Raw genomic sequence first — 27,143 nt, forward strand, 5'->3', positions numbered from 1 at the left:
GAAGCACTCATAGCCTTTGGCGAGGGAGAGCTGAGTGATACTTATTGACAGGTCATTGATGGCCCTGGAAGGAGCTATGACTAGTGATGGGTCAGTAACAGCCCTCGAAGGAGCTCTGACAGTGACATCTAGAGGTCCATATTCCGCACCATTTGTTTGGCTAAAGTTTGGACTTACAACAAACAAATACAGGGAAAATGCAAATCCTTATGGGTAGACTTTTAATCTCCGGTATCTTTAAGGGTAACTCCCAAAAGGGAGTACCTCAATGTTAGAATACACTGTTTTTGCTTTAAATTTTTAAGTGAGCTTTAGTACTGGTGTTTGTGCAGCATTCTGTGTTCTATATTTTTTGTGATAATATTTTTTTCTCTCATTTGCAAACTCTCCCTAATAACCACAGTCCTTAAGAGAAGCTTTGAAAGGTAATTATTACACAAAAAATATAAATGAAGTCACCCATACTCGAGCAGCTACTATTGTAAGTTGAACTGCTTTTCACCACATTGGTAATGAATACCTTAACCGCATTGTAACCAATTTCTCTTAGGTCCTGTGAAGCCGCCCGACACTGCCAGTGTTTCGGCAATAATTTCCTACTTCAGGGGCTGGAGAGGCTGCTGTTAATAGGAAAATAAGTTTTAAATTATAATGATGACAATAAAGTCTCTAGCCCATATAGCAATATAAAGTTACTGTGGATTCAAGCCGGGACATTGACACCACTGCTTCTTGCCAGACGGGGGCCATATTATCCTCCTGTGTATTTAAAAAGACCCTGGACCAATGAAAACTCTCACAGGGCCAAAGTCCCGCCTTTGACTGACAGGAAAACTCTCCTCACGTTTAAGCAAGGAAGTTCCCTATCATGTCCAATTATACCAGAGAAATTGTGTGGCAGTTCTCTTTCAGGTCCAACTTGTACCAGGGAAGTTATGTTGTAGTTTTCAGCTATGTCAAATCAGGACTACTCTTTGGCAAACCTAAAGTTAATAAGCAAAATTAGAAGGATAACTCTGAAAAACTGGTATTCATCCTGCTAATTTACCCAGATAACCGCCCGCATCCCATAATGCCCCTGAGCTAGCTGATTAATTTTTTAGCTGCATAAAAAGTTATCCGGCTATCTCAGGGCCAGTCAGCGCAGTGGGATTTTCAAATTCCTCCATTTGTCTGGTTAAGTCCGAACTTAACCAAAAAACACACACCTCAAAAATATAATTCCCCTCTTCTTGAACAACAACATAACTTCTCTGGTATAAATATCTGAAAGAGAGCTACAATACAACTTCTCCAGTGCAAGTTAGACCTGAAAGAGAACTGCCACACAATTTCTCTGGTGCAATTTCGACCTGAAAGAGAATTGCCACACAATTTCCCTGGTGCAAGTTGGACCTGAAAGAGAACTGCCACACAATTTCTCTGGTATAATTGGACATGATAGGGAACTTCCTTGCTTAAACGTGAGGAGAGTTTTCCTGTCAGTCAAAGGCAGGACTTTGGCCCTGTGAGAGTTTTCATTGGTCCAGGATCTTTTTAAATACACAGGAGTATAATATGGCCCCCGTCTGGCAAGAAGCAGTGCTGTCAATGTCCCGGCTTGAATCCACAGTAACTTTATATTGCTATATGGGCTAGAGACTTTATTGTCATCATTATAATTTAAAACTTATTTTCCTATTAACAGCAGCCTCTCCAGCCCCTGAAGCAGGCAATTATTGCCAAAACACTGGCAGTGTCGGGCGGCTTCACAGGACCTAAGAGAAATTGGTTACAATGCGGTTAAGATATTCATTACCAATGTGGTGAAAAGCAGTTCAGCTCATGATAGTAGCTGCTCGAGTATAGGCGACTTCATTTATTTTTTTTTTGTGTAATAATTACCTTTCAAAGCTTCTCTTAAGGACTGTGGTTATTAGGGAGAGTTTGCAAATGAGAGAAAAAAATATTATCACAAAAAATATAGAACACAGAATGCTGCACAAACACCAGTACTAAAGCTCACTTAAAAATTTAAAGCAAAAATGGTATATTCTAACATTGAGGTACTCCCTTTTGGGAGTTACCCTTAAAGATACAGGACATTAAAAGTCTACCCATAAGGATTTGCATTTTCCTTGTATATTTGTTCAAGAAGAGGGGAATTTTATATTTTTGAGGTGTGTGTTTTTTGGTTAAGTTCGGACTTAGCCAGACAAATGGTGGAATTTGAAAATCCCACTGCGCTGACTGGCCCTGAGATAGCCGGATAACTTTTTATGCAGCTAAAAAATTAATGGGCTAGCTCAGGGGCGTTATGGGATGCAGGCGGTTATCTGGGTAAGTTAGCAGGAGGAACACCAATTTTCAGAGTTATCCTTCTAATTTTGCTTATTAACTTTAGGCTTGCCAAAGAGTCGTCCTGATTTGACATAGCCGGATATGTTTCAGTGGTGCGGGTCTGCCACTGAATATCCAGCACAGTTAGCCAGATAAGTTTATTCAGCTAACTTTGGTCCTGGGAGAAAAGCCTTGGTGAATCAGGCCCTTTGCTAGCTGGCCCAATGACTGATCAGTGATGGGGCTGTCAGGAGGTGTGACGGCGACACCCTCCTGACCAGACAGTGAGACATTACTAGCTTTGACAGTGATCCCCATGATGCTTCCTTCCCTAACGGGCAGAGAGTGGAATCTCTGGGTAAGAGGGAGAGAGCTGTTCCATTTACTTGTCATTTTGATAAATCATCTCGGTACAGAGCAGTAGATATGAAGAGAATTTTTTTTTTTTTTAATGACTTTCTGCATGCTCTAGAAACAGCAGGATCTCCCGCGTGCACTCTCCCCTCTTTTGGGGCACATGGCCTTGGCTTGGATTTTAACCATCTGTCCTTCCCTTGCAGTATGCTCTGTACAAGAAGATGACCCAGGCTGCCATCCTGATCCAGAGCAAGTTCCGCAGCTACTATGAGCAGAAGAAATTCCAGCAGAGCCGGCGAGCCGCCGTGCTAATCCAGCAGTACTATCGCAGCTACAAGGGCTGTGAGAAGCTGAAGCAGGGCCACCGGGCTGGGGCCACCATGCAGCAGAAGATCAAGTCAGTACCAAAGCGCACCTGTCTGTCCTCCCGTCGTGTGTGTCTGTCTGTCCGTCCGTCCCCTTCTGGAGTTCATAATGTGTAATATGTATAGGCAACAAATCAAGGTGCACCTAGAAGTTCCTTTTAATCAAGCTGTTGGTGCCCAGTGCAATTTGGATGAGTTTTGTATCATTCTGCCACCTTTTTCCGTCTTGGTATTGGACGATCTGCTCTCTCGCCATACATTGTACTGAATAGGGGGGTCTGGGCAGTCTGGGGCCACTTCACCTCCAGACAGACTTTTTTTTTTTTTGTAAGGAAGGGATGCGGGGAGGTGAAGGCGTCTGGCAGCCCACGAGACCACCAGGGCCTTGTGTTTTCTACTAAGGTGGGGGTCCGAGGAGTGGACTAGGGTGTGGGGAGGGATCTTGGCCTCTGGGGGTGGGGTTAGAGGGGGGGACTTTCCACCTGAAGTTAAAAATGCTTTTTATAACCTTTATAACAATTAACATTGTTAATTGTTATTGCCAGTTATTTATTTACTATCATTATTATAAATATTGTTTTATCGTTACACTGTATTTTCCACCTGAGTTCATTGTAAACCGGCATGATGTGCTGCACGAATGTCGGTAAATAAAAGAAAATAAATAAATAAATAAATAAATAAATAAATTTCCTCAACTACAGCCTGCCTGCAAGGGGGGTGGTACAGGGGGTCTGAGCAGATCCCCCAGGGGGGGGTTTCCAACTCGCATGGGAGACCTTCTCAGGGCCAGCCTTTAGGGCTAAGCAGCGGGTGCCTCGGGATGTGCATGAGCAACCTCAGGCACCTGTGGGACATTATTTTTTTTTATCGGATTGTATTGCGTTGGTTTTATGTTTTATGATTTGTGATGATGTAAACCGCTCTGATCAGTCTTTTTTACTAGCATGGGAAATGAGTAAGTAGATAAATTAGCTACAACTCCTGGACTGTAGCTAATTTCTATACAAATAATGCGGCTTGCAAGTTTTTTGACGAGCCGCATTATTTGATTAGTATCGATTAGGGTAGTAATGCATGCTAATGAGCCCGTTTAAATAAGTGCGGTGCCCGGCCTGGAATAACTCGCGATATTTGAAACATCTCACGTTATCCCCTTGTTAGGCCATTGAAGGCACGAAAAGCCATGTTTTTCACCCGTTAAGCGGCCCAGCACGGTTTCGTGAATGAGGCCGTACCTGAAATGGCTTTCCTGAAATCACAAGGTGCGGCCGTGGGATTGGAACCCTGGCTTCCCTGGTTCGCAGCCTCCTCCATAGGGACTATGTGCCATGGCTCGGACAGAGTGAGCCTGGACATGGCCCACCAGGTTCGGCCTGCCTAGGCCTGACAGAAGGAAATGTAATCTGCAGGCCAATTGGATAAAGTCTGTTTGGCAGTGGCATCCAAACAGAAAGCTTAAGTGGAGTGGAAGAGTCGTCTCTAAACACTAGGCGGCTACCCCATTCCAGCCGGGAGGTTTAGCAAGCTGTAATAGGGTTAATAAAGCGCGACAACGTATATCGCGTAATACAGCCCTGTTCTGGTGATGTCGCAGGTTGAGTTTGCAGAACTGCTGCCCCCCCCCCCCCCAATTACAGTTAGCTGCTTTGCATGCATTTGCATGTATGCAAAGCAGCTAATGCATAGTAAAATCTATGTAAATAAGATGACGCGGCTGACCCAAGACATTTTTGAGCCACGTTGTTTTATCTACAGCTTTGCAAGAAACGGTATTGTACTGAGGGAGCACCAAGATGCTAATGCAGGTCCCAGTGCTCCTATTCTAGAATTAAAGGGCCATGCAGCCCAACTCAGGGACCCCCCCCCCCCCCCCAAAGATTTTAAAAAGTCACTTGGGGGGGGTCTTACTAGAACCCCACCGACCCTGCGGGGTGAGGGGAGTATGCCTTAACGAGCAGAGGCAACTAATGAGCTGCGGAGAGGGGGTTGAGTTTGAATGGGGAGAGATTTCTTCACTTTTTTTTTTTTTTTTTTTTTTTTTAGCAGGGTCACCTCGAATGGCAGCCCCAGGGTGGGTGGGGAGTCTAGTGAGACCTTGTGACTTTTAAAAAACTTTTAGGGGTGGTTGTACTGGGCTGCATGGCCCTTTAAAGCCATGGTGGCCCCCATGTGTTCGGAATAAAGAAAGCCATCTCTTAGCTGGACAGCTTAAAGAGAGGGCAATGCAAAACCAAATTCTAAAAATCAAAGCTTGCAGGTCCGGGGGGCAGCTTGAATATGATTCCCAGAGCATTTCCGAGCGTTTTCCTCCATTCTGAGAGAAGTTGTACTTAATGGACAGGGGAATTGCTATTGATGAATACTTGGATGGTGTCTCTCTCCTGTCTCTCCCTCTGGAAGCTCAGGGGCTACTGGATAAGGACATTAGTACAGGGGAGGTGGCTCAGGTGATGAAAGGCTCGGAGACTGGCAAGACTCCCGGGTTGGACTGATTCACTGCCAAATGTTACAAGACTTTCTGGCCTGTACCGTTGAAGCCTTTGGTCTCAACGTTCAACGTTTTGCATTTAGAGGGACGGTTGGCACCAGGTTCTAATACTCTTAGTATAACAGGCTTAGTTAAGGGAGGGCGAGATCCTACCTGTGCAGTTCCTATAGGCCTATATCCCTTATCAATATTGACCTAAAATTAGTAGCAAAGGTTCTGGCCCCATTTTTAATACATAATGACCAAGCGGGATTTCTGCCGGGTAGGCTGGCGTCAGACAATGTGCGCTGAGTTCTCAGTCTTGTGTGTTGGACCAAAATGCATGTTATCTCCTCAGTACTCTTTGCAGTGGGCGCTGAGAAGGCCTTTGAAGAGGGTTCATTGGCCCTTCCTCTTTAAGGTAATGATTATGAACGTTATTCTGAAACTGCTTAGAAAGGTTGGTAAGCGGTTAATACATTTTTAAAATAAATAAATAAGGTGCTCATAAGATAGGACTTGGCACTCGTTTTTTAACCTGGATAAGGACATATTATTCTAGCCCTGAAGCCTGCAAAAAGATTAATAGGGGTTACTCCGAGGCCTTTGAGGTGGTGCGGGGAACCCGGCAGGGGTGCCCCTTGTCCCCAGTCTTGTTCATGCTGTCTTTAGAGCCTCTGGTGGAAAAAGCTAGGCAAATCTATAGATTCAGGGTGACTTGGTTGGGAGGAATTCCTACAAGTTATCTTTATTTGCAGATAAACTTATGTTCATCTTGACTGATCTGAAGCCCTCCTTGAGAAATCTGTTATATGAAATGAGAAGATATGGCGAGGTCTCGGATTTTGAGGTCAATGAGGATAAGTCGGAAGTCTTAAATATTTCTGCCTCTGCTGCACTGATAGAGCGTGTGAGAGATCCGTTCCCATTTAGGTGGGCAAAAGATGGGTCGAAGTATTTGGGAGTGTGCATTGGGCCTCGTTTCAGTCAGTTGTTCAGGATGAACCCACAGGTATATATCAAAATGTAGGGAAATGAAAGTGACTACGCTTGTCCTGGCTAGGTAGGGTAGGCGCAATAAAAAAAAATGAACGTTCTTCCGAGTGTATGCTATGTGTTCCAGGCTCTGCTGATTCAAGTTTCAGAGCGGATTCTGAAACAATGGTAAGAAAAGGCTTTTACGTTTCACCTGGAGGTGGATAGCCTTGCGGGTCGCAAAAAGTATTTTGTATCAGACCAAAATACGGGGGGATTGGGGTAGTGAATTTCCTATGGTACTACGTAGCATCCCAACTTTAGGTCTATACAGGGCCGGTGCAAGGGGATTAGGCACTCTAGGCGAACCTTCTGCCTTGCGCCTCCACACCCTCCTTCCGGTCACGCCACCCCACGGTCTCGGCCCCGACTCCTACCTCATTCTTGATTGTACCCGCCGAGTGTGTGGTTTTCTGGGCCGTGAGCAGGTTGGGCGCTGCTCGTAGCCCGCCAAATCGTCACTCCTCTTTGCCGCCTCTTGCAGCCCCATATGGCTCGTGCCCAGTGGTGCACCAAGGGTCTCTGGTGCCCAGGGGTCAATGCATTTGTGTGTCTCTCCAGCACCCCCCCAATCCTTCTTGTACTATTGCTTAAGGCCAAAGAAAATCGGTGGCGTCTCTAGACAGAAGAATTTGGGAGGGAGAACCAAAATGACATTTCCTCATCACACCCACTTCCATAGCATGGATCCTGCTTTAAAATTGGTTATAAAAAAAAGTCTTAATAAGAAAGACCAAAGGGTCTAGTAAAACTACTATTAAAATTATTTGATAGCTTTATTAACTAATTCTGTTTGGCTATGAGAGTGAAGTCTGGAAAGTATACAGGAAGGAAAAGAATGTCAATATAAATCCTGCCCTCCATTTCTGTAACATACTGTGCAACCATGGAAATTCACCCAACAATGGAGCTTGGGTGTTTCCCTTACAGCTCATCAAACAAAAAAATATTTTCAAATTCTGGTGTCACCTCACAGTAACAGCAGCACAAACAACTTCCACTGCCAGACACATTGTAAACTAACACAAAACCCCGCAAAAAAGACACTCAAAATCTGTACAGCAAGCCTATCGTAACATAATAATATCACCAAGGACTCAAACAACAATAACCCTACCTGGGAAAAAGCAGCACTGTCAATATTACACTGGGTCCCAGAATACCACCTACCAAGGAAACAAAATAACCCCGATTGCTATAGATCCCTACACAGACCCTGCACGCTAGCAGAATCTCTCATCATGGTCACAGCACAGAGCAGAGACAGACCCTCATCACATACAGAATAAAGGATCACAAATTAGACAAACTGAAATGGAAACCCCAAGAAGCCAGATTCTGAGTGCAACAATGGAAAAAGAGAACCACCATTCCTCATAAAACAAATAAAATCAAGAAACATAAAGCAGCAATTATAATAGTAAAACCATACTAATAAAAGAATATTTTAAAACTACTGATAAATAGAATAATTTCTATTAATTAAAATAAAATACATTCTTTTTAAATTTCCCAAGCACCAATAATATATTTCAAAAGAGCATGCATAACAAATAACACCCAGTAATTAAAACTAATAAGGATTTTTAAAAAGCCTTCTGTCCATACCAGGGAACTCTTGATTTTATTTATTTATTTATTTATTTATTTAAGAGTTTTATCTACCGACATTCGTAGGTACATCATGCCGGTTTACATCGAACATTGTTAACAGAAAACGAAAAATTACATGAAACAAGGGAATTAAGGAAGTACAGGCATTTCAAGCTAAATGGTAAACGCAGTAAATAATAACACAGTGATTTCCAGTCACTCTGAAATTGTTGAGGATTAGGCTAGGGGAGCGCACAAACTTTATCCTTTCTCTCACACAAACTCAAATGTTCATTCTTTCTCCCACATACACTGCCACAGACACACACATACATGTTCTTATACCCACCATAACCTCCCTCTCTCTCTCAGACACTGATACACTTTCAGGCTCAAAGACCCTCTCTCCCCCCACACCACCCACACACAAGCTCTCACTCCCCTGGATTCTCTCATACACACTCATGCTCTCACACTCACTGGCTCCCTCACATACACACACACCCAGGCAAGCTCCCAGTCATTCCCACACACACCTATATACACCCACACTGACCCCCAGACAGCTCCCATTCATTCTCACATCGCTCCCTCCCCACCCCCCAGGCATGCACACATTCGTCATCACACACACTCAGACCCCCCCAAGCAGGCACAAATTAATTCCCACACACACATACACCACCCACAGGCAGGCACCTATTCTCACACAAAAGACACCCATTCATTCTCATACACAGATACAGCCTCAGGCAGGCACCCATACATTCACACATACACCCCCAGGCAGACTCCTATTCATACACTTGCACACACTGAAGGCAGACCCCTCCTCTCTCTCTCTTTTGCCAGTAACCTCAGAGCCTCTCTCATTCCTCTGCTACTGCTGTCACTGCTGCCATGTGGAAATTTGGGGAGGTGCTGATTGCTGCTACTGGGACTGAAGCCCGTTCTGCTGCCTCCTCTGTGCAGGCCCCGTGGTATTAAATACTTGCGGGCTTCCACTTCCTCCATGCCAATCTCGTACATTGCGAGATTGGCATAGAGAAAGTGCTACTCTTGCACATTCCCAAAGATAACATATGCCAATCACTAAAAAGTAATTTTTTTTTTTTACCTTTGCTGGCTGATCTTAGTTTTCTAATTGGCTGGTCACAGCCAAAAGGCTAGTCACCTTCCCTTTCTTGTTTTTTTTGCCAATTCCTTTTACAGGGTCTTTTTTTTTTCTATTTCTTTTCTCTCCATCTGTCTTCTTTCCTCAAACATACAATCAGGTCACATGCTGTCTATCTCACACATATATATACACACATACACACACACAGGCTCTCATGCTCACATGCAGTCTCTCTCTCACACACACACACACACACACACACACACACAGGCTCTCACACTCACATGCAGTCTCACGCATCCACAGCTCTCACTCTCACATGTCCTCTCTCATACATACACACTGTCTCTCTCGTGCACATGCTGTCTCACTCTCACACACACAGGCTTTCTCACTCCCACATGCTGTCTTGCTTAAGCACAGGCTCTCATTGTCACATGCTGTCTTGCTCAAGCACAGGCTCTCACTGTCCCTCTCAGACACAGGCTCTCACATGCTGTCTCTCCAAACATTCAAATCCTCACTCTCTCTCACACACACACACACACACAATCTCTCAACTCATCTCATACACACACACACACACACTCTTCAGGCCCTCAGCCTCTCTCTCACCTCTGGGCCTCCTCTGCGTGGGTTGCTGCAAGATGGGCTCTGCGGTGGCCCTGATCTCTGGCCGCCCGCGACGTGGGATCCGCAGTGGCCCTGCTATCAGGTTTCCTCCTCTTCTCGAGCTGCTGCGACATGGGATATGCGGCGGCCCATTAACGCTGCTCTTCTGTATGCGGCAGATGCTGCTCTTCCTTCCTGCCCGCGCGGCTCCGGCAACGTTTTTCTTCCGGGGCCGCACAGGCAGGAAGGAGGAGGAGCACCTGCAGGTTTGAACGTGACCTTTTTCTTCAGGCCGTGGTGAGATAAAACTCCACCACGGCCCCGCCGATCTTCCTGCTGTGTGCGTCCGGCACACAGCAGAGCAGCAGTTCCCTGCTCACCTGCCGGTGAGATGAGGTCCACCGGGGACGGCATGGGCCTCCCATGTCATCCATCAGTGCCCCCCTATGGCCCTGCGTCTGGGGGCATTGGCTCCCCCTGACCTCCCCTCGGTATACCGCGCCCCCTAATGCTCGGTGCCCTAGGCCCAGGCTTAGTTTGCCTAGTGCTTCCGCTGGCCCTGCTCTTGCCTCATGCAGAGCGTTGGCCAGGCAGGAGATACATGACAGCAGCGTGATAGAGAGATGGTGGGCTGTATGCACTGAAACGAGTCAAATCCAGGGAAGGGTAAGGCCCCTGCAATAGAGAGTAGTGTCTACAGCAAGCCCTGCACAGTGGCGACGGTTGTGCTTCTATAAGTGTCTGCCCGAAAGAGGTTTGGGGGGGGGGTGTGTGTTTGTTTTTTTTACTTTATACCTGTCTAGTGTGCCTTTTCAGTTTTATACACACATTCTCGTGTTAACTGTAGTAATTTGCATGCCATTAGCTTACCATGTCAGGCGTTAACTCAATTTTCAACATGAGTAAAAAAAAAAAAATATATAGATATATATATATAGATATATAGATATATATATATATATATAGATATATATATATAGATATATATATATATAGATATATGTGCTAAATTTTAGGGCACGACGGCCCCTTTATTAAATAGAGTAACATGCTAACTGTCAACAGATCAGGACCTCAAGCCTGCCCAATTGCCCCCTTTCCAGAATTTGGGTAATTTCCTTTCCTCGCGTTGACCACGGCCCTTTATATCTGCCCCAGGTGTGTCTGAATTCTGTCAGCTTGGGTTGCTGGCACCTCTGCTAGTGATTGTTCCAGGAGTAAAGCCACGTTTTCTTTCTTTCAGCCTTTTCTCTCCCCTACTTCGTAGAGTGACCCCCCTTGCCTTTGAATTTCTTTTCCCATCCAAAATGATGCCTCCTCCCGCTCGCTTTAAGCCTGCTAGGTGTTTTGAATGTTTCTTGCGCACTCCCCTTTTCCTGGAACAGGACAGGATGATCAGGGGTGTAAGGCAGGCAGGTGACACTGATTGTATTCTGTTCTTTTTTTTTTTAATTTTCCCCAGAGGTTCCTTTCTGACCAAGAAGCAGGACCAGGCAGCTCGGAAGATCATGCGCTTCCTGCGCCGCTGCCGACACAGGTAGGCTTGTGAGGAAGGGGACTCGATAGTGATCTGGGCTGAGGGCATCACTTCATTTAATAAAGGCCACCACAGAGGAAGGAGGAGGAAATGGCTTGTGTTCATTTGAAGCAGCAACCTAAAAATGTCCTCCGCCCATCTCCTGAGCCCTCCACTCCTGGAGGTGAAAGTAAAGGCGTTCTCAATGGACAGCAGGACAAGTCAGCCACACAAGTAGGTGATGTCACCCGATAGTGCTGAGATGGAAAAGCTCTCAAAAGTGAGGCTTTTCTGTGTATGTGCCGAGGTTCTCGCACAGCTGCTACTGCGGGAGCCTCTTCAGTCTTTATATCAAGCTTCCCTTCAGCTCTACAAGAGAGGAGAGGGGATTGCGTGGCTGATTTTGTCCTGCTGTCTATGGAGAACACCTGTTACAGGTAAGCAACTTTCCCTGTATGTACCAGGATCAGTCCAGACGGTGGGTTATGTCCCCCGTCCAGCAGATGGAGTCAGACAAAGCTTCGGAGGGTGCTGCCTCATAAACCAGTGCACCCTCTGTGAGTCCTCAGTATCTTTCTGACTCCAGCAGATAGGAGCAGGGGGACCTTGGCTTCCCCAGTATATGGAGAGAATTATTCTTTCTTTCTTTCTCCTCTGTACTTTTGTTTGATGGATCAAGTTATTTAAAAAAAAAAAAGTAAACAAATTAGTTGATTACACTGCCTTAACTTGCAGACAGATCTGTTCTTTCACTCTGTCTGGTTTCTCCCTTTCCTTCTTGGTTTATGGGATAAGTTTTTTTTGTGATTTTATTACTTTCCTTTAGGTTGTCAACTTCGCCAAGAGCAATCTTATTCTGTCACAGTCTTTGGATTTTCTGGGTGTGCGCTTCGACTCGGCACTGGGCAAGGTCTTCCTGCGACTGGATCGGGCCCAGTCGCTCCGGGGGCAGGTTCAGCGCTTCTCTTGTCTCCCCTCTCCCACAGCCTGGGATTACCTACAGGTCCTGGGATCCATGGCATCCACTATCAATCTCATACCCTGGGCATTTGCGCACATATGCCCGTTACAGAGAGTGTTACTCTCTCGCTGGAAACCGGTGTCGCAGGAGTACCAGCTCAGCCTTCCACTCCCCCAGCTCGCCAGAGACAGCCTGCTTTGGTGGCTAGACCCGCTCCACTTAGTGTAGGGAATGCCCCTGGAACTTCCAGACTGGGTGGTGGTCACCACAGATGCCAGCTTATCTGGCTGGGGGGCAGTGTGCCAGATGAGTTCAGTACAGGGGCAATGGACAAAGTCTCAAGCCGCGCGGCCAATCAATCGCCTGGAAACGAGAGCAGTACATTTGGCACTGGAACGTTTTCTTCCCCTCGTGCGGCATCGGGCGGTCAGCATCCTCTCAGACAACGCGATCACGGTAGCATACATCAACCACCAGGGGGGCACGAGAAGTCATCATGTCTCTTTGGAAACGGACCAGTTGATGTCGTGGGTGGAGGTCCACCTCTCTCGACTTGTAGCCTCTCACATTGCAGGCGTGGACAACATTCAGGCGGACTTCTTGAGTCGACAACGTTTAGGTCCCGGGGAGTGGGAACTCTCCAAGGAGGTGATGCAGCTCCTCATTCATCGTTGGGGGACCCCTCGCCTGGATCTCATGGCCACTTTTCACAACACCAGGGCACTGCGATTCTTCAGTCGCAGAAGGGAGCATGGCACAGAAGGCGTGGATGCACTAGCCCTTCCTTGGCCACGTGACCTCCTACTCTACGTGTTTCCCCCTTGGCCACTAGTGGGCAAGGTTCTCCGGAGGATAGAGGTCCACCAAGGTCTGGTGATCATGGTGGCACTGGAATGGCCATGCCATCCTTAGTTCTCGGATCTGATCAACCTTGCGGTGGACAGTTCTCTATGCCTGGGCCACCTGCCGCGTCTACTGCATCAAGGTCCAGTATTTTTCGACCAGGGAGATCGCTTCTGTCTTGCGGCCTGGCTTTTGAAAGGCGGAGACTTAGACACCGTGGATACCCAGAGGCCGTAGTCTCGATTCTCCTCAAGGCTAGGAAGACATCAACCTCCATCGCTTATGTACGAGTCTGGAAGGTCTTCGAATCCTGGTGCACTTCTCAGGCCGCACGGCCGCAGTCGGCTTCCGTGCCTCAGATCCTTGCATTCCTTCAGGAGGGTCTGGAGAAGGGCTCGCTTACAACTCCCTGAGGGTCCAAGTTTCTGCTCTTGGATCCCTGGTCCACATCCAGGAAGAGCTTCCGCTTTCCTCTCACCCTGACATTGTCCGGTTCCGGCCCCCGGTTCAGGCCCCCGTCCCTCTTGGAACCTCAACTTAGTCCTCAGGATTTTGGGCGGCCCTCCCATTGAACCTATGCGCGCCTCCACTCTCAAAGACCTCACCCTCAAGACTGTCTTTCTGGTGGCCATTTGTTCTGCCCACCGGATCTCCGAACTTCAAGCGCTCTCCTGCAGGGAGCCTTACCTCCGTTTCACGGACTCTGGGGTCTTCTTGCGCACAGTTACCTCGTTCCTGCCCAAGGTGGTTTCTGCTTTTCATCTGACTCAGATGGTGGAACTTCCTTCCTTCTCTGCCGATGATCCACGGGATCTCCGTAAACTTGATGTTAAGTGCATACTGATCCATTACCTGGAGGTCACCAATGATTTTCGTCTGTCGGACCATTTGTTTATCCTTTGGTGTGGCTCAAAGAAAGGCTACAAAGACGATGATCGCTTGATGACTCAAAGAGGCTATTGTGACAGCGTATATAGGGGGGGTCGACAATCCCCTCTGGGCGTCAAGACACATTCTCTGCGTTCTCAGGCAGCATCCTGGGCAGAAAGCCAGTCTGTCTCCTCTCAGGAGATCTGCCGTGCGGTGACCTGGAAATCATTGCATACCTTTGCAAGGCACTACCGCTTGCATCTCCAGTCGCCGACTTCCGGTTACTTTGGCGACAGAGTCATTCGAGCAGGGCTATCAAGGGCCCACCCTACGTAGGGAAGCTTTGGTACATCCTACCGTCTGGACTGATCCTGGTACGTACAGGGAAAAGAAAATTATTCCTTACCTGCTAATTTTCGTTCCTGTAGTACCATGGATCAGTCCAGACACCCTCCCTAAGGATTCTAGGGATTGGGGTTTACTGCTCTACTTTCCTCTGATTTCGCTACTCTGTTTCATCTAATCCGGTGTTAGCCTCTCCGTTTAAGGGGCTGTTCCACAGTTCTTTTTGCAAGTTCACTTTTTGGCATCAGTTCTTTGTTATCGGTTCTATATATTTTATTCATAGTCATGTGTAGTTGGTTGTCTTGATCCATCCTTCTCTGTCTTATTGCTCTGATATTCTCTATACTGAAGACTTACAGAGGGTGCACTGGTTTATGAGACAGCACCCTCCGAAGCTTTGTCTGACTCCATCTGCTGGATGGGGGACATAACCCACCGTCTGGACTGATCCATGGTACTACAAGAACGAAAATTAGCAGGTAAGGAATAATTTTCTTTTACCATCCTGCTTGTCCACAGAGAAAGCTATTGGCCACACAAGTGGAGACTCCCAAGCTAAGGGTTGTATGCAAGTATTTATTTTTATATTAGCAGTGAAACATGCAACCTGTAATTTAATAGAGGCTGGTGGAAGAGTTGAAGGAAATAGTTAAAATAAACTTTTGAGAACTGCTCTGTCAAAAGTGCTATCCTTGATGTCAAGCATTTTCTAGGCAGTAATCAGTGAAGGTAGGGCTAGAAGATCAGATGGCCGCTTTGCAGATTTCATCTATGGAAGCAGAGAGAAAACAGGCTAAGGAAGCTGCTGTAATCCTGACACGATGAATCTTACTTTGAAGTTGCTTTCCTGATTGATTATAACATGCATCTCGTATGGGGAGTGGCTGTCCCTATGCGATGGGCATGAGACTCGCTTAAATATCTGGGAATAATATTGCACAGAGACTCAACATTAATGTATAGGGTTGATTTCCATAGTTTTATATGAATCCACAAAATGATCCCTGCTACCCTGTCCTCGGCAGGTAGAGTAAATCTATTCCAGATGCTGGTACTCCCCAGATGACTCTATATGTTTCAAACCCTACCTGTCTGCTTTCTCAGACGGGATTATAATGAACCTGGAGAGTCTCATTCGCAAGTTTTTATGGAGAAGGGCCGAACCCAGGATGGCATTATCTAGATTACAAGGAAAATGGGAAATGAATGGGCTGAGTCTAGCATGCTGGAAGCTTTATAATATTGTTTGTAATCTTCGACACATAGCAGACTGGCTTCTAGGAACTTTTACACACCCATGGCTCTGTTTTATCCATGAGATCTGCGTTATGCCTCACACGTACATGTGCCCCAGTCGACTGCCTTTGCCCTTTGGTGCTTCCGCTATTGAAGTCTTGGAAATGGCTCAACATGAAATTGCAGTTGTGAAGTGAGGTTTTGCAATACCTGCTTTTATAGGGAAGAAAAATGTTCTCCCAGGGCTACACTCGGGCGTTTTCTCCTCTTGGGCCTCTAAGAGACTTAAGGTGCTTGCACAGTTGATAACTGAGGAAGGAACAGTAAAAACTTTCCAGGATGTGCAACGGCCTCCTGGAAACAAGAATTAGGGGTCAGTTTTTCTCATACCCAATATATGCAGTGTTTTGCTGGGATTTGGTCTATAACGAGCAGTATCACTTTATCAGAGATGCCATTTAAATTTTTTATGAGTTTTTATATTTCTCCGAAACACGCTCACCTCAACAAACGCTCTACTACTGATAAATGTAAGCTGAGTATTGGTACTTTAGGGCATCTTTTTTAGACCTGCCAAAGATTGTGGGGTTCTGGGAAAAGGTGATAATTATGTGGAAAAAGTCCTAGATGTCCGTCTGCCTAAGGATCCTAAGATTCTTCTGTTTGAAGAACTCTGGGGGCATCACCTTTCGAACTTCATTCGACAAGTTACGGGCTCAGAAGGCGCTTTTGCTTGCGAAGAAAGATATTTTGTTATTGGTTAAGTGAAGATCCGCCATCTCTAGCACACCTGATGAACTCGCTACATCAGATGTGCCTTTTTGAAAAGTATGCCGAAAAGTCAGATTTAACTAAAAAGAAGAGAATGTTTTTGAAAATTTGGGATTCATATGTGCAGTCGTTACCATCTAGAGCCCGAAGTCTCATTTTGAATGACTTTTCTTGAGCCAAATCTTTTTTTCTTTGCTCAGTAGTGGACATTGTGCTATATTTATAGAGTCTCCTTCAGCTATTGATAACTGTATGACAGGAACTCTCGAAGAAGGAGGTGGGAGTGGGGTGGGGGGAGAGTATGTTGGTTGGGTGTTTATCTGTACATGACTACTATGTCTCATAGACTGAGGGGTGTGCAGAATTAACCAACCCGTTGGCCTTGTTGGAATATTGAAACTTTAATAAAAATATTTGAACTAACAACAAGAAATGCAATCAAAAATCCATGTGGAAGAAGTTTGATTTGTAACTGAAAACCCTTGTTTGACTGGGTTGAAGGAGATGACTAGTTTGTGATCTCTCCAAATAAAAGAGCAAATCCCTTCTGCAGTCCAAGATATGGTGCACCTGACCACCTTTATTGGCATGTAGTCTCAGCTAAAATGTTGGCTTGCACTGGATTGGTTCAAGTGAAACTGAGAGACCACTTTTGATGGAAATTTAGGATGAATGTTCAAAACTACTCTCTTGAAAACGTGGGTATATGGAGAGTCTGAGACTAGCGCTTGTAACTCACTCTGTGGGCAGAAGTTACAGCTATCAATGATAAAATTATCCAAGAAATAGAGATTAGTTCTGCTGTGGCCTAGAGACTCAAAGAGCAATTGCATGAGCTGAGTGAGAACTATATTTAGAACCCAAGGCGTAGGAGGATCTCTGAATAGAAGACTGAGATGATTTAGACCTTTTAGGAATCTGGCAACTGTCAGTTGCTGAGAAATAGGAATTCCTCCTGAATTCTGGTGATATGCTCCCATAACAAGAAGGTGAACCCTGGCCAAATTAGTTTTCCATCCTGATTCCCATTCTACTGCATGATCAGGGATGGGAATTTTTTTCAGCCTTGTTGGTTGTTGAATAGCTAGGTATTGAAGCCAAAAACGGCTTATCGGAATCATTAGGCCTTTTTCTCTTCTTAATTTTTGAATCATCTTGGCTATGAGAGGAATCGGTGGAAGCCCTTGATTCTATGGAATTGAAAGAGCATCCACCGCTAGACTGTTCCCGGCTGGTCTTTTGGAACAGTAGATGGGAACTTGGTTGTTGAATGGGCCTGCAAAGAGATCTATTTGTGGAGTTCCTCAAAGTTAAAACAGTTCTGCTCTGTTGGTTGTAGTTGGTGAATTCACATGTCGGCTCTCTGGTTTTGTTTTCCAGGAAGGCAAACTGCTCTTGGCTACATCTTTTGAGAAATTGCCTATTTCTATATCCTGCAGGTCTCTTGCCAAAGGTTGAAAAAGCCTGTTCCTCTTTGTTGATGTTGTACATTGATACTTGGTGGTTGTTTGAATTAACACCACTTTCCCTTTCAACCAGAGATTGAAAACTTTTAAAGCATTAAACATTGTTCTCAACTCTAATTGGTTTATGTTGAGTAGTCGTTTCTGTGAAGAGCAAGTTCCTTGAGAACAAAGGTTGGTCAGATGTGGTCCCCATCCTTGATTGGTGGCATCTGTGGTTCTTGTATGTTGAAATTAAGGTTGGAGAAAAAATGTATCCTCACAACAGATTGGAGTTATGAGACCGCCGTTATAGATGCTGGTTTCCCAGGAACATTAATTGCCATTGAGCTTGTCTCATGTGGAGACATGCAAATGATGCAACATGAACTATATGTCCTAATGTTTTCAGGTCTGAAACTTTTCTTTGGAAAAAGGATTATTTTGGTTAGATTGTGCATGCTGTTGATAGGAAAATGCCTTTGCCTGTGTTACATCCAGGCAAGCCCCTAAAAAATAAATTACATGTTTTGACTGCAGGGCCGGTGCAAGGGGATTAGGTGCCCTAGACACCTTCTGCCTTGGGCTGCCCCCCTCCCCCATGCTTGTTTTTTCTGTGGCGGCCCCTCATGGCTCGCACCCTCTAATGGTCGGCGGCCCAGGCCTAGCTCGCCTAGTGCTTCCGCCAGCCCTGGTTGGCTGCACATTGCATTTTGGGAAATTGATAATGAATCATATGTATTGAAGGATGTTCGTTGTATAAAAAGTTGGAGGCATGGGCTTCATGAAGTTGATAGCCGGATATGAGCTAATCCAAGTAGGAAGAATACGACACTGGTGTAATATTTGTTGGCTATGACGAAACATAGACATTTTGTGTGAATCTTTTGGATTAACATGTGCATGTCAGCATCTTTGAGGTCCAAAATGGTCAACTAGTATTGATTTCTAAATTAGAGAGGATGGTTCCTAGATAGTTTATCCTGAACTCTTCTTTCTTTAGAAGTTGAGATCTCCAAGGTCCAAGATGGCAAAGACCATCCGTTTTCTTCAGAATGAGGAAGTACTTGGAATACAAACTATGTTTCTTTGTGATATTGGGTCTGGCAAGGAGGGCTGACAGCTTTTGTTGAAGTAGTTGGCGCTGTTCTGCCTTCATGGAGTGATTCTTTGGAGAACTGTTTGGAGGCAAGGTATTGAAATGTAAACAATATCCCTGATGTATCATTGTTAAAACCCAACAGTCTGTTATCAAAGACCATAATGGGCTGAAATATTGAAGCTTCCCCCCCCAGGGAGGCTGTTAAATCTAATCTGAGAGCTTTATTGGCATTGTAGTCAAAAGCTGGGATTAGATTTTAGTTGTCCTTGCTGTGTTTGTGTTGTACTCTCTTTCTCTAGTTCAAAGCCTGCTTTGCTGCTTTTGCATTTGAGGCTGCTGAAAAGGATAGACAGTATCACCTTCACAAATAGAAGTACTGCCTCCTGACTTTTCTACCTGTAGAGGTTTGCTCTACTGATCGGGTAAGGCGCATGGAGCAATGAAGGACCTTTAATGAAATCTACCATTTCTTTCACATTAACTCCTATGCATGGAGCATCAGCCAGTGTTTTTGTAAACATCCTCACAAAAGGCCTGATGCCCGAAGCCATTCTGGCTCCTGTGACTACTACAGAAATCCTAGAGAAAGTGGTAATATGTATTGTAAGCTGATCAAATGAAATGCTTTCCACTTTCATCTGCTTCTTTAATATTGGAGTAAAATGATCCATTGCATCTGTAGGAAGCTGGTGGGTCAAGTCTTACAGTTTTTGCCAGGAATTATACATATATTGAACAATGTACAGCTGATGGACAGCTACTCTGGATATTATCAAGCAGAATATGACTGTTAAATTCCTTACAGCTGTATTCTTTACCAACTGTAGCAAAGTACTAGTAGTGGCCAGTAAACCAACATATATTATTATAGTAATCTAAACGTGTACATCATAGAGGAAAGTAGCTACATTTAAATATCTCAAAGGTTTCCATGAACAGGAGGTGAGCCTTTAGAACGAAGGGTCATGGGATGAGAGTGAAAGGGGTTGGAAATATTTCTTTGTAGAGAAGGTAGTGGATGCCTGGAGTGGCCTCCCAGTAGAAGAGATGCTGGAGACAAAAATGTATCTGAATTCAAGAAAGTATGGCAGAAATACAGGGGATCTCTAAGGGAATGATGGGAATTATAAAGCTAAACGCTTTGGGCAGATGGGCAGACTAGACAGGCCATACAGTCTTTTTCTGCCATCATGTTTCTATGCTGGCGCCATAGATGGTGCCGGAATCCTGTTATCCATGATGACAGAGCCAGAGAATGGTTCATCTGCCCCATTTCTGACACCAATCAATGACTCTGGGGACCCAGCCTGATCAGCTGACAGGAGCGATCTTTTAGAGGAGCCCCTGCACAGCTCTATACCTGGGGAACATGTTCCACTCTAGGAGGAAAATCGACTGCGGCTCCCCAGAGCCTTATGCAGTTCTCTATCTTCTAGGCCCCTGATTTTTGTGACTCCGCAGACATGCAGCCACAGTGATAGCAGTTTGGTCATGGTGCAGTCCAAGGCAATGGTAGCAGACCTCATGTCCATCAATAATGGACATCTTCCAACCGCATAGGCAATCTTTGAAATTACTTCTTAAAGTTGGCAGTTTATTTATTTGATATGGCTCTTAAATGTGCTATTTGGGTGGCTGCTGAAAAAATTGAAGAAAAGGATTAGTAGGAAAAAATTTCCTGGAGATAGAGGGTATGCATCCATGCTGAGGCTTAGACCAAAAAAAGACTGAGATACCTCACAAGGCAACACTGATGTGGGAAGTCCTGCACATGCTCAGTAGACAAAAGCTCTATGAGCTTAGACAGAAAGATCCATTCAGTGCTGTTAGGTGACATCACCCCACATGTCGTGGCTAATTCAGCCCTGCTTATTAACAGAGAATCAAAGAAAAGGAATTGCTGAGGAAGGAGGGGGACATAAATAAAAGCAAGGGCCAATAAACAGAGCCAAGAACGGCTGAGGGATGGCAGAGGAGCAGGCAGAAGCAGGGGCCCAAAATAGACATATAGAGAAGGGCTGTGTTTGAGACCTGGTTCATGTCTTCCATTCCCAGGCTGGCTGGGGATGCAGCAGAGGCAACATTCAGAGCCTCTGGGAGGAAGGAGCCCCAGTCATTGTGCAACAGCACGACTGGAAGCTGGATTTAGAGCCCGTGATTGCAGGATGCCAGGAGTCCCAGTGCTTGATCCCCAACCAAGGACTGTCACTGGGATGACTGGGATAGATGAGTTGGGAGTTAATATAAAATAGGGGGAAAATTCCCGACGCGCTGAGGAATTCAGGTCTCTGTTTGTTTGTTTTCTGCTTCATTCATGAACATATGGGACGTGCCCAGACAAAAATGTACATGAATCCTCCTTTCATCTCCCCTTCTGCAGAATGAAAGAACTGAAGCAGAGCAAGGAGCTGGAAGGGCCGCAAAAGCGAGGCTACACCACCTAATGTTCCCACCGCACCCCATCGAGGGGGCCAGAGCCAGCCCCTTCCAGCTGCTGCACCTTACACACTACAGACCAGAGCCCAGTCCTGCTGGCTGGCAGAAGCTAACCTGATCGCACCTTGCTTTGGACCTGCTGAGCCCTTCTCACGTGTGTATATACATGTATATAAAAGACAACTTTTCAAAGCCTTTTGTCCAAGAACCTTAAATGGAGTCTTAACCTTGGAGCGTGCCAAGACTTGTACAGAGGGGCAGAAGCTGGTGCCACCGACTACAGGTGGGGAGAGAAGCCAGCCGGCGGGTACCAGCCCCGGGGAGGGAGATGAAGCCTGCATATTTTCTTCTGGATTTTCAGTACGGATCTCCCTGGAGGTATTGGGGGGGGGGGGGTTCTTTCCTCCTAGGTTGGAGATCAGGATGTGGCCCCTATGTGATACAGGAGCAGGGCATGCTGCCTGTTGATGCGTTCCTAATGTTGCAGGTGTCAAAGAAGCAAGGACACCTGGGATTCCACGGCAGGTGTCCTGTAGTTCTACACTACTACAGGAGCGGGAACAAGTTGTCCAGCGACCCATCCATATAATATCTTTTGGCTTGTACAGACATTGTACATAGCGATTATCTTGTTATATGATGTTCGGTTTATAAAAGTCTTTAAATACAGGGCACCTTGCTTATAAAGTCAGTATACACAAGGCCACGGCAGTATAACCTCCCTGGCTTATAAATCATTTTATACAGTGGCACCCTGCTTTATAATATCCTTGGCTTAGGTATGGCAACAGCTCATTGCCATGCATAAGCCTGTACAGCAGGAACTGCTTCCTTTCACCCTGGCACTTTCGGACCTCCTGCTGGGCTGTATATTTGCACTCGTTTATCTTTGCCTTTTGCTAGAGTCCAGCAGGAGCACAGAATCCAGAATACCAGCCAAAAGAAGGAATTCGGTTTTGTCCCTGTAAGGTCCGGTTGGCCTGACGGAGGGTTGGACACATAGAGATAGTTATTTCAGCTTGCAGAGTACTGCAGGAGCCACATTCCACGCCGAGTACAGACTCCACAGCATAAAGTGACACCTATATTTTTGTCTTAAGCTCTAAGACAGTGTGCAGAGTTGAGGTCCTCTTTACTCTCCCCTCCTGCTGCTACAGGATGGGAGAGAGGGTGTGGAAGGGGAGTTTGAGCCTGTGCAAATGCTGCTTTCGTGGTGGAGCTAATCGAAGGCTCGGTGACCCCAGTTTGCAGCTGGACTGTGCCTACGTCTTGCCTTGCAGTGCGGCAGCAGGGCGGCTTCTTGAGATGTCATTGGGAACCCGCCATCAGGAGAAGGTGTCAACACCTCAGACAGTTCCTGGCAGTACCCAGCTCACCTTTTCTGAAAGATTTCATCTGGACTGTGTGTGAGTTAAGGAGGCCTTTAACTGGCAAAATGGAGGAGGAGTTACAGTGCCATAGCAGGACCTGATGGTTTCCCCATCAAAATCAGTACGTCTCCCAAATAAGTTTTCAGCGCAGAAACAACCAAATGCAAGCTTTAGCTCTTGAGTCCTTAGCCACCCAAAGGCTTTCCAACAACTGGGCTTCTCGGCCTTCTCCCCCCTTTCACTCAGAAGCCAATTCAAATGCATACAGAGGCCTGTCCCTATAATCCTACATGCTCGTGCACACAGGCGGCTGGTGCCTAGCAGGCACTGTGCTTCCTTATTCAAGGGCAACACAGCAGGCACCGTATCCCCTTCAGAAGAAATGAAAGAGAACTGAACTCTCACCTTAATTTTAAACACTTGTGTTTGTCCCTAGGATGCCATGTCAGATTTCCATTGGTTTTATAGCCCTGGTATGTGTTAAATGTAGTTTTTTAAACTTGTGTGCTTACATTGTTTAAACTGGTATTTTTCATCTGTTTCCTTTTAAACAAGCTGACACTAAGTTCACAGTTTCCCTGCTGGAGATCAATAGAACTGCATCCTTTTTCCAAACTGTAACAATGCCACCACTGCCCAGCAGCCTTGCGGACGGTTGCTGGCATGGGTTGCCTGTGTGCACGTGTGTGATCTCAAGCCCACGTCTGCTCCTTTCTTCACCGGTCTGTTACTGCGCAGGTTTAGGATGCACGGTTGTGTTCAGATAGCTGGTATCCTGGATATGCTGCAGAAGGGAAGCAACCTGAACGCTACCGGCTGAAGTCAGAGAGCTGATTTACCGCCTCCAGGCCGCACCTTGAGCGAACCCATGAAAACAAGACACAGACAAGCAGCACCCGCCACGCGTCATGGAGCAAAGGCTCTCACCCACAGGACATCTCGACGCAGAGAGCCACACTCCTAGGCAGCACCTGAAGGGAGTCACAGAGCAGACACGTCCACGTGGCACTCCCGGGGTTCCTTCTCTATACAGGAACAGCCGTTGCTGGAGGGGAACCTTTTAAAAGAAGATGTCTTCTACTGATTTCCTTGCATCTGCTTCCTTTTAAATGTCTGAAACCAAGCACAGACCGATGTCATGCTGTCAGAAGCAGGTGTACTGTGACAAGCAGCCTGGTGGGAGGTTTAATGACATTCCAGGGGGAGACCCCCCCCCCCCCCCCCAGCAAGGCCTAGCCTGTGGCGACCTAGCTTTGATCAGGGAGGTTCCCTCAGGATCAGCCATTCTAGGGGAGAGAGAGAACAAGAGACCCTGCTGGCCTTGCTTGCGTCTAGGTGTTGCCTTTTCCACCTATCATTTATTTTTGTCCCCTTATAAAGTTAAAGGGTAGACTCCTGCCCGCGGCAGCATTCGCGTGGTAGGTGCTGCCAACCGAAGCAGCCCTATCAACGTTTCTAAGCTCAAGGTCGGAAAGGGCACCTCCCTTTCCTGCTTGGGAAAACAAGAAGCCTGCCTTCTAGGAAAGGAGGCACTCAGCAGCTGCTGGGTCTCGCCTCTTCTGGTGTACTGGGGTGGATTTTCACGTTCACCCAGCTGACAAAAGGCATTCCTCCCATCTTCTGTGAATGGGAAAAGGGCCTAGGAGGTCTGTCCCTTACTGTATTCCCTTCTTAAAGTTGTTTCCTATCTGCCAGTGCACTGGGAAAGGAGGAAGTGCTGCCTAATGGATTCCGTTAATCTGGAGCCTTGGGACCTATTTAGCGTAGAGGTAGAAAGGGGGCAGCTTCAAATGTCAAGGTCCCCAGGTGGAAAGGAGGTTGTAGCACTGCGGCGTACCTCAGCGATTGTTGAACATTTGCCTATCCCAAGCCTGAGCAGCCGGTGAGCTGGGTTTCACTGGCAAAGCTGGCTGCCGCCTGAGCAGGAAGGAAGATATGTGCCAAAAGCAAGGGACAACGGCAGGGATCTGATCAACCGGACTAAAGCTGCCGGGGACTGTCCCCGAGAGCCACTTTAAGCCGACGGGCGGAGCGTGAAAAGCACCGCACCCTTCTTTCACCCAAGCTTCCAACTCTTCACGCAATGCACTTTGAAAAGGTATTCCCACCACCTGTGGGTGTGTACCAGGAAGACGTTTGTTTACGACAAGGAGAGATGTAATAAAATTAATCAAAAGCCGAAAACTGACATGTACAGTCAAAGGAAATTTGAAATGTGCACTTTGTACATAATGTAATATAAAGATTGTACTGAATTCTATTTAAGAGGAGAGGAACTGATGTGATAAGAAAGGAGCATGGATTTAACACTGGTTGTATGTTCAAATTTTCAGCTGCAAAGCATCTCTGTGCACCGTTTCTGTGTTTGCATGACATTTAACAGACACTACACGTTGCAGTGGGGGGAAGGGAAATGAGAAAATGCCTGTCATGTATGTTCAAAAAATATTTAAAAAAAAAAAAACAACACAAAAACCGTCTTGCTTGATTTTCTATCAGGAATTCCACTGCTGCGAGCTCGTGTCAAGGGGCTCGGCTGAGAGAAGGCTCCTTGTGTGACGGGTGCTTGCACTGTGACTTCTGCACTAGGCAGTGAGAGACCCTCAGTAAGGACACGAGTCAGGGCATCTGCTCCCTCACCAGTACCTCCAGAAACCTCGGTGCTGTCACTCCCTTAAACAGCAGGGGCCTGGGTCTTCCCCGATGTCATTTAGATCCAGAGATTTCGCTAGCAGTCACCCTCGTCAATATCCAAATTGCCCCCTCATGAATCTGAGAAGGCTCACAAATCTCGCTGCTCGGGCTGTAAAGTGCACACGAAGAGGGCTGCCCTCCCCCTTACTGTCACCTTCTGCATGTCACTTAACTCTCCCCCCCCAGCCAGTCAGGTTTTCAGGATATGTCTAATCAATAGGCCTGAAATGTAGTTGCATGCACTATCTCCTTTGTATGCAAGTATTTCTCAAGCATATTCAGTAGGGATATCCTGAAACGCCGGGGGAGGCGAGGCCCAGTTTGTGCACCCTTGACTTTACTGCCCTGTGGTTCAGTTTAGAGCAGTAGTTCCCAAAACCTGTTTTTGGGGATCCCCCAGCCAGCTGGGGGTTTCAGGATCTCAGTAATGAATATTCATGAGAGAAATTTGCATGCAGTGGAGGCAGCATATGCAGATCTCCCTCATGAATATTCATTGCTGAGATCCTGAAACCCCAGCTGGCTGGGGGTCCCCCAGGACAGGTTTGGGACCCACGGAGACTTAGAACGTCAGCTCTCTAAAGAAGGGATATTCATAACCATGTGATTGATCTTGTATTGTAGTGTGCAGTGCTACCACTTGTCCCAGGGACCCCCACAACCTGTTGGGTTTTCAGGATATTTGCACGGACTATGAATAAGCTAAATTTGCAGTCTGTGCACAGTTATCTCAAGCATATGCACTGTGGATTTCCTGACAACCTGAATGGCTGTGGGGTAACCAGGACGGGTTTGGGAAGCCGTGCATTACAGCACCTTAAGCAGCTCACTTTCCAAGCAAGGATCTTAGGATTTCAGCCTGGGATCCAATGGCGCCCTGAGCTGCGCTAACAGAAAATTGGCAGAATGTCCATTAAACAGAGGCAGGTCTGAGCTGGGAGTCACAGAGCAGACACACACACACACAGGCACTGCTTGAAGAGATGGTTTTATATAGGACTTTCAGCAGTGGAATGGGCATGTTCATACTTTGTTACAGTATATTGTGGAATGCTTTCAAAAACTTTATTAAAATATATTTTTTTTCTATTTTGAGTTGTGGCTGTGCTCCTGAAAATAAAGGTAACTAAAAGGTTAGCTGCTGCTTCAGAGGTGCTGCCATCCTGATCCAATTTTACTGAAATTATAGTGGCCCATGGCCAATCAATGTTTCACGGTCACTACTTAATACTGAGTTCACAAAGGTCACTTACTTGACCTGGAAAAGGTGAGACCTCTGCTTCCTGGAGAGTTAAGCCGTTTAGTTTTGGACCCATCCACCCTAGCCTCTTTCTATTAGACATCCTTCACCCAATTAAAAGGAAAATCTAAATGCAAGTCAATTAGTGGGTTTGAGTATCATACAATTAACCCTGATTTTAGTGAGTGACTGATTTTAGTGTTTTTGCTGGTCATTCACAAACTAATATGTCACCTACTTATCAATTTAAAAACCTTAACTTTAAGACACCAAATAATTTAAAATCACTTAAATTAAGAGATACACATACTCCTTTTAGCTACTTAATAAAACTAAGATGCGGACAGAAGTCCAGCCGTGAGTTGGGGGCTAGCCAGTCTTTTGCACAGAGTGCCCCATGTACGACTGTGACAAAGAGCTCCTAGCTTTCAGAAAAAGAGGTCACTTTG

At 46.1% G+C, this 27,143-nt stretch overlaps 1 protein-coding gene across 4 annotated transcripts in view; it reads left to right on the top strand.

Annotated features, from left to right (window-relative positions):
* Positions 1-26,543, top strand: part of CAMTA2 (calmodulin binding transcription activator 2) — a 119,351-nt gene extending 92,808 nt beyond the window's left edge. For 3 of the 4 annotated variants that reach the window (XM_029579350.1, XM_029579349.1, XM_029579352.1), the window contains 3 exons: positions 2,880-3,073; positions 11,331-11,405; positions 21,335-26,543. In XM_029579350.1, coding sequence (XP_029435210.1) covers positions 2,880-3,073; positions 11,331-11,405; positions 21,335-21,398 — 333 coding nt within the window. In that variant the 3' untranslated portion in view covers positions 21,399-26,543. The remainder of the gene's footprint in view (positions 1-2,879; positions 3,074-11,330; positions 11,406-21,334) is intronic. The other variant, XM_029579351.1, reaches the window with a different exon arrangement.
* Positions 26,544-27,143: the final 600 nt, after the last annotated feature.

This window comes from Rhinatrema bivittatum, chromosome 16 (assembly GCF_901001135.1).
Source record: "Rhinatrema bivittatum chromosome 16, aRhiBiv1.1, whole genome shotgun sequence".
Classification (NCBI taxonomy): Eukaryota; Metazoa; Chordata; class Amphibia; order Gymnophiona; family Rhinatrematidae; genus Rhinatrema; species Rhinatrema bivittatum.